The 13,890-nt window shown below is 35.8% G+C and overlaps 1 protein-coding gene across 3 annotated transcripts in view; it reads left to right on the top strand.

Annotated features, from left to right (window-relative positions):
• Nucleotides 1-13,890, top strand: part of epb41b (erythrocyte membrane protein band 4.1b) — a 29,861-nt gene that overhangs the window by 11,423 nt on the left and 4,548 nt on the right. For all 3 annotated transcript variants that reach the window (XM_087285246.1, XM_087285247.1, NM_175084.3), the window contains 12 exon segments: nucleotides 1,685-1,966; nucleotides 2,043-2,240; nucleotides 2,312-2,557; nucleotides 5,206-5,451; nucleotides 6,722-6,967; nucleotides 9,453-9,686; nucleotides 10,588-10,827; nucleotides 11,232-11,465; nucleotides 13,056-13,355; nucleotides 13,458-13,630; nucleotides 13,714-13,743; nucleotides 13,827-13,889. In XM_087285246.1, coding sequence (XP_087141372.1) covers nucleotides 1,685-1,966; nucleotides 2,043-2,240; nucleotides 2,312-2,557; nucleotides 5,206-5,451; nucleotides 6,722-6,967; nucleotides 9,453-9,686; nucleotides 10,588-10,827; nucleotides 11,232-11,465; nucleotides 13,056-13,355; nucleotides 13,458-13,630; nucleotides 13,714-13,743; nucleotides 13,827-13,889 — 2,492 coding nt within the window.

Genomic DNA, 13,890 nt, shown 5'->3' on the forward strand with positions numbered 1-13,890 from the left:
AATATTTCCCTTAAAGAAGAAAACATATATATTTAGATACATAATATTACATTTAAAGGGGTGGTTCACAACGATATCCTATTTTAAACTTTAGTTGAGTAACGTAGCTATGTGAACATAAACATCATGGCTTTTACAGGGTTAGCTTAGCAAAGTCTACAGCGAATGAATTTTGGGAACTACAAAAAAAAAAAAATACATCACAGCTAGTGAGATTACAAACGCTTTAGGTTACGCGCATTCACTATGCGCATACACCCTGTGCAGCGAAGGGGTGTGGCCAGATGTGCTATAATGTTATAGCATTACAATTACAATTTAACTTAAAAAATATATAGCTAGCATTTGACTAAGGTAAGCTTCCAATATCTCACAGTTCAGTGCTGGATTCAACTAAAAACTCTTTAAAGAAGGAGCAGCTCCAGCCATAATAGAAGAAGCTGTGGATTGTGAGCTACAACCTGTAAATGTTTTTATTTGTTAAAATTGATCTATCACATGCACAGTTTCTAGCGTTAACGGTATGTTGTAGCAAGGATGTAAACAAGGATGTAAACAAAGGGAAATGCTGCTTGGCACCATTAACAATTTAGCTACAAATTCATATTTACCCATCAAACTGCTTGTAACACACACAATCTTCAGTAGCGCTACAGTATCACAGCACATTATGTTAGCTGACCAATCAAAACCTCTTGAGTGAGGGCTTTCGGAGGAACTAGGACATTTGTTTTTATGTTAGCTGAGTCTATATAATTAAAGTAAAATATATATTAAAAATAATGATTTTTTTAACAAACGAAGCATGATTGCTTTGCATCTTATAAAGACAACCAAGCCTTAAAATACACTTTGGACCACCCTTTCAAAAATGACAATTCAAGAAAAATCCAATAATATTGGTGAAATATACCAAATCCATTTATTCCAAATTAGAAAAAAAGTAATCGGTCTGTGTTCTTAATAAAAAAAGATCCTTTTTCCATGACATATATAGTGTGCACTGTATCAATCCATTCTTTAACTATACCATTCTGCAACTTTTAACCATTTTTTCTAATTACTTTTTTACTAGCTGCCAGAAGAAAACATAACAGTTTCTTGTCCTTATAAATCCATACATCTAAATTTATATTACCTAATTATAAAGATTCAAAAGTGAAAGCAATCTCTACTTCAACAATTGTGTCTAAATGTATTGTAATCTCTTTCCAGTATTGGGTTAATTTCTGACTATCCCAAAAAATCATGATGGTGATTAGCTACTTTTTTGTTTAGAAAAACATTACTTTTACTTTTTTTTCACAACATAAAGGTGTTTTTGGAGCTTCAAATGATGACAGTTTCATTACTGCTACATTCAGGTGGAATGTTTTGACAATATTTTTGGTTCCTTTTCTGAACTTTGAACGTCTCAGAACCACTGCTGTCTATGAGGAAGCTCTCAGATTTCATCTAAAATATCTTAACTTGTGTTCTGAAGATGAACAGACATCTCGGATGATGAGTAGCTAATAACAGAATTTAAATGTGTGGGTGAACTATCCCTTTAAGCTGCACCAATTTACCTGTGTTGGTCATATTGTCCTCCTGATCTCTGATTATTATAACATCACAATCATTCACAAATAAATTTCATTTTCTTGAGAAATGTCAATTTACCACTAAGATGTGTTTTTATCAGATGTGAGCAGCTCTATTCCTAAAGGGGCTCAGGCTGAAGAAGTAAAGAGAGAGGTTGAAAAAATAGAGCTGGTGCTGCCAGAGAAGCCAAAAACACTGATGAGAGAGGAGACGATTCAGAGTCGTGTGACAACAGAGGAGATCCAAAAAGAACACCAAGAGCAGGTGACAGTGAATCATGGCAGATCACAGACAGCGATCCTTGAGCAGAGAGCAACAGAGCCTCAGAGTGACCAAGAAGACGACTGGTTTGTTGTTTTGGATGGATCTCCAAAAACGTCAGGTATACATGGTAACACACAACCAGTATTGTGCTCTTATGTAAAACATATAAGCATGATGGGTTGTTTTTGTTTTAGCGTCCACTGTGAAAAGCACATCTGTTGAGTTCCATGAAGAGACCAGAGAGGAGGTGATTCAGAGAACAGAGCAGAAACTACAAGTGACCGTACAAGACAGGAGACCACAGCCAATCACTGTGGAGAAGAGGACAACACAAGCAGGAGATGTGGAGGACGACTGGTTTATCATTTTTGATGTTTCCCCAAAAGAAACAGGTACACACACACTCACACGCATAACTAAACTAAAATGAAACATTATTCAGCCACTGTGTCTATGTTTTTAGTGCAAGGTCCGGCTGTTGAGGTGTTTGTGGAGAGCAGAGAGCAGGAGATTCAGAGCAGAGTGAGAAAAGAGGAGCGAGTGATTGAGGTGATGACGGTGAGCACTAGAGAACAGATAACAGTACCAGAGACGAAGAGAATCAGCGTCACACAAATCCCACAGTTTCCAGTGGAGCCCAGAGACATTGATGACAACTGGTTTCAGCTTTTTGACAAAGTGCTTTATGAGGAGGAGAGTTTTCCATCAGGTAAAGCATCACACATGCATTTAAACACAATCATGGGTGTGTAGCAATAAGAATCCTATATAAAATGACTGGAAACTTTAATAAGAGTTTTGGGTAACACTTTATAACAACTTCACAATATAAAACATTTATTAATCATTAGCAAATAATGAATTCATTATTTGTTAAGCATTAACTCTACATTAATAAACTTTAGTAAGCAGTTTATAACTGCAGCTACAAATGCTGTATTCTTGACTTACAACCACATTTATAATGTGCTTAATAATTGTACTTTCATACTTTGTTAATGATTTATTTATCATTACTAAATTAAGTATTGCATTATTTACTAACCAGTGATTTAAGAGTAGTTGGTGTTTTTTTATTATTCAGAATGAGTTAGTAGATGATTAATAAACTGTTAAAATAAACATTTCTTATTCTTATTATTCAGGCATATACTAATAGTTAGTTTGTATGTTAATAAATGCTTTATAAACTCAACTTCATCCAGTTTTGTGACCTAATCTAAAGTGAGGACTATTTATGCTTTATAAATCACTAATAAATGACAATTAAAGGCTCAGTTAAATTCTTAACAGGAAAAAAAGAACATAAACAACATTATTCATTCCCAATCATTTGAAGATACACAAATGAAACTGTACTTCAAATTAAAAAAAATTCTTTGTAACCTTATGTAAAATAAAATTACTGTACATTTAAACATTGCATCTTATTATATTGTTAAATTGTTATATTGTTGTTGTTTTATCCAATTTTATGTCATATTTTGACACTCTTGTCATTCAGCAACGTTTGAACTTTACTGTAATTTGACTTTTTGATAAGATTGCAAATGAATATTGTTCAATTGATACTGAGCCTTTAATTGTATTTTATAAAGGATTTACGGAGCATAAATAGTCCTTACTGGTGACGCAGAGGTGCAGTAAGTATTGCTGTCGCCTTACAGCAAGAAGGTCGCTGGTTCGAGCCTCTGCTGGGTCAGTTGGCGTTTCTGTGTGGAGTTTGCATGTTCTCCCTGCCTTCGCGTGGGATAAGTTGGCGGTTCTTTCCGCTGTGGCGACCCCGAATTAATAAAGGGACTAAGCCAAAAAGAAAATGAATGAATGAATGAGTCCTAACTTTGGATTAGGTCACAAAACTGCATGAAGTTGAGTTAATAAAGCATTTATTAACATACATAGTAACCATTACTATATGCCGGAATAAGATATATAAATGTTGATTTCAATAGTTTATTAATCATTTACTAACTTGTTCTGAATTATCATAAAAACCACCAACTACTCTTGAATAAAAATGGCTTGTAAATAATGCATTACTTTATTTAGTAATGAAAAATAAATTACTAACAAATTGTGAAAGTACTGTAATTAACCTTATGATAAATATAGTTGTAAGTCAAGAAAAAATACAGCATTTGTAGCAGCAGTTATAACTGCTTACTAACGTTTAATAACGTAGAGTTAATGCCTAACAAATAATGAATTCACTAGATGTTAATGCTTAGTAAATGACTCATAGTGTGTAATTATTTTGTTACTGAATTTTGCTAAAATAAAATAGTGTGTAAAAAATGCTTTATAGTAATGATGATGATGATGATGGTGATGATGGTGAGTTTATAATAAAATAATTAGTTTTATTTAGAATTAATCATTATCAGTGTAAAAATTGTCAGTGTAAAAATTGTGAGATATAAAGCAGAAATCAAATTTGCATTTGCTTACATTTTTAACCACTGTTACAAGTGTATAACAAAAATGAATAAAATATCTTATAGGGACTTGACTTGTACAACTAGTATAGACTTTCTAATGTTTTAAAATGACATATTTTTTGTTTATTAGATGTCTAGGAATATGTACTGCACATTATTGCAGCACTTGTATTTCCAGTGTATCTTAAACACTATAAATGAGTTTCTTCAAGGCCCCAAGGCCAGATATCTTTGAGAGATTTTCTCTCATACTTTAATTCAAGGTTATCAAAACAAATTGTTTTCAGTGGATTAACTTGCATAAATTATGATTCACCTTAAGAATAATAATTTGAGCTAGCAAAATAAACATTGTAAATATTGATTTCTTGCACACTTTCAGCATGAGTCAGAAATGTAATGTTCCTTGCTATAATTTAAGCATGAAACACTGAATACATTGGCATTTAACCAAAATATTAAATGCTTTAATACAATATATACATTTATATATATATATATATATATATATATATATATATATATATATATATATATATATATATATATATATATATATTTAAATAGGCACCCCTACCCAGTCAGATCGCTACAATGTCATTTTTTTTTTAAATTCCCTCTAAAATAACTTTAAATTGTTATTTTAACACAGAAATAAAATTGTTTCATTTACGAACCCCCATGTTGTTCCAAATCCTTTGAAAATTTGTATAAAATTTGAAAGATTTTTCTGTTCATGTCCATTAAAAGTCTCATCCAAATGTTCAGAAAGTTATCTAAAAATGAAGTCATATGAAGTGAACAGTTTAATTCAGTCTTCTGAATAAAATGGTTGGATGTAAACAATGCTTTTTTTGTTACATACCATACCATAAAAAGACAAATTAAAATATACTTAAGGCTTTGTGTTTGTTTACAGTGCGAGGTTCGGCTGTTGAGGTGTTTGTGGAGAGCAGAGAGCAGGAGATTCAGAGCAGAGTGAGAAAAGAGGAGCGAGTGATTGAGGTGATGACGGTGAGCACTAGAGAACAGATAACAGTACCAGAGACTAAGAGAATCAGCGTCACACAAATCCTACAGTTTCCAGTGGAGCCCAGAGACATTGATGACGACTGGTTTCAGCTTTTTGACAAAGTGCTTTATGAGGAGGAGAGTATACCATCAGGTAAAGCATCACACATGCATTTAAACACTATCACAGGGGTATAGCAATAGTAAAAATAAATAATAATTCAGGACATAATAAAAACAACAACCATCTGTTCGGATACAAGTCGGATTGATGATTATGTGAACCTTGGGATAAAGAGAAACAGACAGACTAACATGGGCAATGTCTATTTCAGTAAGATTTTTTGCTGGGTTAATATACAGTGCATAATAATATAATTTGGCTGAGTAGATAAAAGTATGATATTTATATTTAATGAATTATTAATGCCATGAGTGTGTGTTTTTTTTTTATAAAGATAGCTGAGCTGTCTATTCTGTAATAATCTCAATCTTCTTTGTTGGGTTTGATCTGCATATAGTAAACATATTTTCAGGCCAGCCATTGTCAGTACTTTGGTGTGATCTGAACTGATCTTAAGGCGATACTGCAGGGTTAAATAAGTTATGTCATTGAAGGTATCAGTGGCTTTGGCTTTGCAATTGGCTAAGATGGTACTACCATAAGTAAACATCAGGTTGATGTCAGTTTGTTTTTAGAAGATTGGACTCCTCTCCTTTCATCACAAGCACTATTCAAAATTGTGCTAATGATTGGGTTAAAAAGCAGGGAGAAATATGATGCCCCCGGCACACTCCAGTATAAAATTAGAAGACTTCAGACAGTTACCCGATTGAAAAACTGCTTAGAAGGCTTGCCAAACAATTGTGTTCATCATGAAACCAATGCCCACTTTCCATTTCATGGTCACATCATCAAACAACCTAAGCTTCTAGCTGTTCAATAGTGTATGGACAGTCAACATTCCTAAACTAACCTAATAACTGTGGAGTCATACTGTAAGTCAGACCCAGATGCCCAGTGCCCAGATCAAGATCTTGCTCTATGATTATACAAGAATGTAGCAGGCATCCTTGAACACTAGTTCTGAGCCTTATTTGATGAGTGTTACCCTGTTAATTTACAGAGGGGCTTGGGACTAAAATTCTGTCATTATTTACTCATCCTTATGTCACTATTTAATAATCCTTCAAATCTAAAAGACTTGGGTTGTCTTCAGAACCCACATTTTTAACCATACCTGAAGAATTCCTCTTTTCATTGCAAGTCTATTATTGCAAAAACATTGGCAATAAATAAAGATAAAAAATTTGTCTATCCAAACTGAGCATTTTAGTCAAAGGCTTTATCATATTTCACTATTCATTTCTAAGCACATCAACACAAATCTAAATATTTTTAATGTCTTGTGTTTATTTTTCAGTGCAAGGTCCGGCTGTTGAGGTGTTTGTGGAGAGCAGAGAGCAGGAGATTCAGAGCAGAGTGAGAAAAGAGGAGCGAGTGATTGAGGTGATGACGGTGAGCACTAGAGAACAGATAACAGTACCAGAGACTAAGAGAATCAGCGTCACACAAATCCCACAGTTTCCAGTGGAGCCCAGAGACATTGATGATGACTGGTTTCAGCTTTTTGACAAAGTGCCTTATGAGGAGGAGAGTTTTCCATCAGGTAAAGCATCACACATGCTTTACACCACAAATAGGAATAATAATAATGATAATAAAAATAAAAATGAAAATGACCTTCACCTGAGTTTTGCTCAAAACATTTTGCCACTGGGTTAAAAAAATAATCATTGATATCATGATGATGTTGAGCAGAACCCATTTATCTCAGAACAACCTGTACAAACAGTTCCAGTCTCTTTTCCACCCACTCCACAGCATGGAAACTGCCCTTATAAAAGTCACCTATATGATCTTCTTATGGCAGCTAATAGACTAATACCTATTCTTATGCCTCTCGACCTGAGTGCGATCTTTGACACGGCACCCTCATCAATACACAATCTTCTCTTGGCATCACTAACATCCCACTTAACTGGTTCAAATCTTATCTCTCTGGCCTTACTCAGTTCATTCAACTCAAATCATTCACTTCTCAACATTTTACAGTTTCTTCGGGTGTGCCCCGGCGCTCAGTCTTGGGGCCTGTGCTTTTAATCATCTGTCTCCTTCCTCTTGGTAATATTCTCCGTGAATATAACATAATTTACGTAAATTTAATACAGTTCCACTGCTACGCTGATGACACCCACATCTACCTTTCTGGCAAACCCTCTTTTAATTTTTCACCTTTGTCCCTTACAGTCTGCTTAGCAGAAATCAAATCTTGGCTCTCTCTCAACTTCTTCAAATTATATTTGAAAAAACTGAGGTTTTGCTTGTTGGTACCAAATCAACACTCTCCAAAACTGACAGCTTTTTTCTCTCTATTGAAGACCGTTTAATTAACCCCTCTAAACAGGTTAAGAGCCTGGGTGTCACCCTTGATAGTACCTTATCTTTTGATTCTCACATCAATAACATCACCCGGTCTGCTTACTTCCACCTACGTAATATTAACCGACTCTGCCCTTCTCTTACCCCTCACACCACTGCTGTTCTTGTCCATAGCTTTGTCACATCTCGTTTAGATTACTGCAACTTGCTTCTCTTTGGTCTCACTCTTAAATCCCTTTGTAAGCTTCAGTTGGTCCAGAACTCAGCTACCCTTATCATCACCAGAACCCCTTTTTCTCATCACATCACCCCTGTCCTGCAACAGCTTCACTGGTTACCGGTTCAATTTAGAATGGATTTAAAAATTTTGCTGTTAACATTCAAAGCCATCCACAATCTTGCCCCTCCATATTTGTCTGCCACTCCCTCTCGCACCCTGCAATCTTCTTCCTCCTTGCACTTGTCTGTTCCCTCTGCTCGTCTATGGGCAGTAAAGCATTAAGCCGCTCTACTGCCCGGCTTTGTAACTCACTACCACCTGCCATCAGAAACATTGACTTTATTACATTATTTAAAACAAGATTCAAAACTCATTTATTTAAGGTGGTTTTTAATACTTAATTGTATCGGAATTGTTGTTGTGTAAAGCATTTTAATACATTTTTCCAACATAAGTCTACAATGTAAATAAGAAATGTGTCATGGCGCAACCACAACTCACTTTTGAATGGAATGGTAGATGAGATTCTGACTGGTTTAATGGACATTATGCCCAAAACACACCCATAACCCAATACGAAAATAAGGACAGCCCACTTGGATCATATGCTGGGCTCGCAGACTGTTTTTCCTATTCTTAAAATAGCAAAAGTGGATTCAAACATGCTGTACGTGCATCTGGGTCATGCTCTTTAGATCAAAATGCACTTCTATTTTTGTTAAAATAGAGCCTTAAGTGATTAAATGAGGTGAAGAACAGAGTGCTGTGGAGATTGTTGTCAGTGCAGATGATTTATTGATAAACCAGTCACTAAGGGCCTACTCACACTATGCCATCCGTACCGTGCCAAGGCCCGTTTCCCGGATCATTTGAGAAGTGTGAGTGCGCTGAGTCGGGCTCAAGCACTGTTCACTTGACCGGCCCTGGCCCGGTTGGAAGAGGTGGGCCTGAGCGCGGCAGCTGCGCACCTTCAGCAAACCTCCTCATTCCTGCAGCACGAGGGCTTTATGATTGTTTGAGCGCTTGTGTCACCGCATTCCTAAGGACTGTTTGGCGAAATATTTGACTGCATGTCACTGCATATCAAACGACTGAAAAGATATAACATAGAGAAATCTCCACTGTGCTGAGCGAGAGCGCTTCTCTACTGAACAGCGCAGCATCGATGACGTAAGCGTGCCCAGCCCCGATTGTGGTGTGAGTGCGGGCCGTCGGGGGAGACGAGAGGGGGGAAAAGTGTGCTTTGGCCCGGTTCGAGGCAACTGTACATAGTGTGAGTACGGCCTAACATTGCCCAATATCTGATCCCCTGATCTATCTGACACAAGTTACATGTTAACATCTCACACCATGATAATGAGGAAGCAAGTATGTGTGTCTAGGATGTTCTCAGTTTGCACATATATGGAAAGAATATTGAACTTTATATGTGATATGTGCACATATGAACCAAAAAATAAAATGTTCATCAAAAATTGTGTTTGTTTTTCAGTGCAAGGTCCAGCTGTGTTTGTGGAGAGCAGAGAGCAACAGATTGAGAGCAGAGTGAGAAAAGAGGAGCGAGTGATTGAGGTGATGACGGTGAGCACTAGAGAACAGATAACAGTGACGAAGAGAATCAGCGTAACACAAATCCCACAGTTTCCAGTGGAGTCCAGAGACATTGATGATGACTGGTTTCAGCTTTTTGACAAAGTGCCTTATGAGAAGGAGAGTTTTCCATCAGGTAAAGCATCACACATGCATTTAAACACTGTCACAGTTGTATAGCAATAGTAGTAAAAAATCATGTTCAAAGACATAATAAAAGCAACAACAAACATTTGTGAAGATACAGGCCAGATCAAAGATTATGTGAACCTCTAGATAAGGAGAAACAAACAGTCTAACATCATCAATAATAATGATTGAAACTTTTAGTGATTTTTGCTAAAATAAGAAAAATCACCTTTTAGTAACAAGATGAGGGTGAGAAGATAATGAAAAATCATAATATTAGAAATAAAACAGAAAGTGTATTTTTGCTATGTTTAACACTATTTCAAATATATAGCAATGATAATAATAATTAGTAATAAAAATGACTGTTTTTTGGTGATTAATTGCTGTTTTTGGTTGATTTTGAAACATTTAACAAAGTGATATTCAATTTTATTTTGAGTACTTAAATAAATTTTGTTTCAAAAGACAAAGGCAACTCCACATCCCAGAACGCAATTCAAAAGTTCAGACTAATATTACAAAAAGACTAATTTTATAAATTAGATTAATATTTTTTTAATAAATTAAAGAGGTAGTTAAAACACACAAAATGTCATAATTTACTTATTCCCCACTTCCAAGCCTGTTTTTCAGTTACTTTATTTTGTTGAGGACAAAAGAAGATATCTTGAAAAATGTTGGGGAAAAAACATTGACTTCCATAATATTTTTGTTCTTTGTTCCCAAATACATGTCAATGGCTGCTTTTTTCCCAACATTCTTCAGAATATCTTGTTTTTTATTCAACAGAAGTAGGAAATTCATAAAAATTGGGGAAATATCATGTAAACTATTTCAAATTTTTCCCATGATGCAAAACAGTCCCAAAAGTGTGGACAAATCAACATATTCTGTTGTTCTTTCAGATATCAGAAGCAGAGAATTTGAGCTTCGTGAATCAAAAGACCAAAGAGTTCAGCGTGTGGTGGAGGAGCAGTTTAGAGAGAAAAGGCTGATCGCTGAAGAAAGGAGAGTGAGCATTGATGAGCGCAGAAAAGCTGCTGAAGTTCTTCCCCAGATGATTCCTGTTGAGGTTCGAGAGGTTGATAATGACTGGTTTGAGCTTCTGGATCAAACATCCTATCAGAAGAGAAGTGTCCCTTCAGGTTAAGACAGCTGTCTGTTTTATTCTCTATTCACTTCTGGTATTCTTTCAGTTTAGAGATGTTATAACCAGTAATAACGAAGATAAATGCTGCGTCCCAAATGGCACACTATTAACTAGGACAAAATAAATCACTTATTAGAAATGAGTTATTAAAACTATTATGTTATTAAGAAATGTGTTGAAGAAATCTTCTCTCCGTTAAACAGAAATTGGGTGACAAATAAACAGAGAAGCTAATAATTCAGGGGCGGCTAATAATTCTGACTTTTAATGTATTTATAACGGATACATTTACATTTACTCTAGTTGCTCTAGATCTTTTGCATATCAATGGTACCATTACTTGAGTATGATTTTTCAGTACTCTTTCCACCACTACCTACTAATATGTGTGATTTATAGTTTCAGTGGTATCTGAAGAGCGCAGGATAAAAGAACAGGAGGACAGAAGAGTGAGACAGCAGCAAATGAGAGGAAGAGAAGAGGAGGAGGAGAGGAGACTGAGAAAACCAGAGAAGCCAAAACAGGAGCTGGAAGCTAGAAGAGCTCAACCATCCATTACAGTGGCAACACACTCACAGCCACAGATCGAAGACGACTGGTTCATTCTTTTTGATGTTTTACCTAAAGAAACCGGTGCGTTCACATTTAGGCTACATCCACACAGCAGCAAATGTGTTCTTTTCCTTGTAAAGATTCTAACATTTTGTGTATCATTTCAAGATATGTCTGCGTCCATGTGGAAATGGAAATACATTTTTCTCTTTCGATCACCTCAACTTTTCTCACTTTTGATCAATTTAATGCATGTGTGTGTTCTCAAAACATGGATCATTTCATATTGACCTGTTGAAAAAAATCTAACTGATAATATTTCTTTTTACAATATTGAAGACACTATAGCAGTAATTTCTAAAATAACCCAGCAGACACACAATGTCATAAGACATTAATATTATGTTAGATTAAGGTCTCCAGTATTTTAGGACAAAGTTATTTTGACGTCCAATAACAACGTTGATATTTGGTTGATTTTAGGTTTGATTGGAAAGTGACCAAAAACGAATGTCAAGCCTACATCTTAAACCAACGTCATATTGATGTCAAATGCTGACATTTATTAGTCAGGTATGGCAACCAAAATCCAATGTCTGATAGACGTCATATTAGTAACGTCCACACAACGTCAAGCTGTAACATCATCAAGCTGGATTTATACTTTTGCCTGGCGCCTCACGAAACGGACGAGGCTTTTAGGAAAGTTAGGAAAAGTTTCCCAACCTACGTCATATCATTAATATTTTTCAGTATTTTTAAGCTAATTATTTTTATTGTTTTTATAAATTATTTTAATGATGATAAGGGTTTTAATAACAATTGAAGATTTGTTAAATCAAACTTTTTATGCATCACTTGCTTTTGTTCATATCTCGGACAGTTTTACCTATTAATGTTTATTAAAATATTAATAATAACAGAACATGAGTTGCTCTACAAATATATTTTTTATTTATTCACTTTTGCCATGACCTCTTTTGTTTTTAAAAACTTACCCCTCAGGTTTTTCCAAACCTTTTAACAAAAACTTTCTCCTTTCCCACATCTTTTGCTATTTCTAGCCAAGAATTATTGATCATCTGGTTATCTCTATGATCAGTCGTACTGTTTCAGACAAAATCTCTTTAGAGTGTTTCATATTCAACTCAAATCAAACGCGGCACCGCGTGCACTGTTGACTCGAGTCTCAAAAAATTAAGTGCACACCGGCAGCCGTAATCATGTTGCCCGCACTCAAAGCGAACATCCGCAAACTCTGGGATGACGTCACATTCGCCGCGCGCACTCAATCGAACAAGCGGACACATCGAGTATAAACCAGGCTTTGATGTTGATATTTTGTTTTTAGGTTGCGTTGAAAAGTAACCAAAATGCAACGACTGTCCGACATTGGACATTGATGTCGGCCTGATGTTGGGTTCTGATGTCAACCCAATTTTTATTTTCAAACAAAATGTAACGTCCCATGACCTTGGCCTACTGGGAAAACACGAATACAATTAAACTCAAAGCACATATTATTGGCAAATCCCAGGAACTTTTTTTTTAAGGCGCAAACAATTATGTACTAAAATCGAAAAATTTCCCCTTTTGTATCATGCATGCCAGACCTATTGGAGTTTATTATATAAATGTTTAGTTAAAAGCCTTCATTTTCTATTTTTAAAGTTGTGGCAGATGTCCTGAAAGTGGAAAGGATGGCTGAGGAACAGAAGGGAAGAGTAGAGGAAAGGAAGTGGATATTGGAAGAAGAGAGGAGGAAACTGGAGGAAGAAAGAAGGTTGCTGGAAAAAGAGAGGAGGAGACGAGAGGAAGAGATGTGGAAACGAGAAGAAGAGAAGAGAATTCAGATCAAGGCAGAGGAAAGACTGAAAAGAGCAGCCGTGTCAGAGGAAAGAGCAGTGCAGCTGCAGACAGAAGTGGAGGATGACTGGTATATGCTAATGGGCATTACACTCAAAGATTACAGTACGTATTATGGGAGATTAGAAATCCTCGATAATAATTTGTAAAAAAATTACGTACTTTACAAATGTATTCTCCTGTAACATGTCTATTCTCTTTCTGTAGTTCCAAGTGCGCCATCAACACCAGTTATTTCCCCAGTATCTCTGCCTAAACTCCGCCCACAGATCCCTGTCGACCAACCGCTGACTTCTACTCCAACCGCACAATCTGCGTCCATTACAAAAACTTATAAGGAGAGGACGAAAGACATACTGGACATCACAGTGGAGTCTGAGGTTAGAATCACGTACCCACAAAAACAACATGTGAAAATATTCATGTTTCAATATACTAAAATCATGTTTCTCTTTCTCCACAGGCTGAGACCGAGTCAATGCTCATGAGGAGGGTGAGCTACTCATCCATTTCTATCATATTTCTCCTTTCTTATTCATATTAAAACATAATCTTATTTTTATTTCTTATTCACAGACATGGACGAAGAAAACTGAAGGAGAGAGCATTTATGTTCGTCACAGTATTCTGATGCTGGAGG

Source organism: Danio rerio, chromosome 16, assembly GCF_052040795.2.
Source record: "Danio rerio strain M-AB ecotype USA chromosome 16, GRCz13ab, whole genome shotgun sequence".
NCBI lineage: Eukaryota > Metazoa > Chordata > Actinopteri > Cypriniformes > Danionidae > Danio > Danio rerio.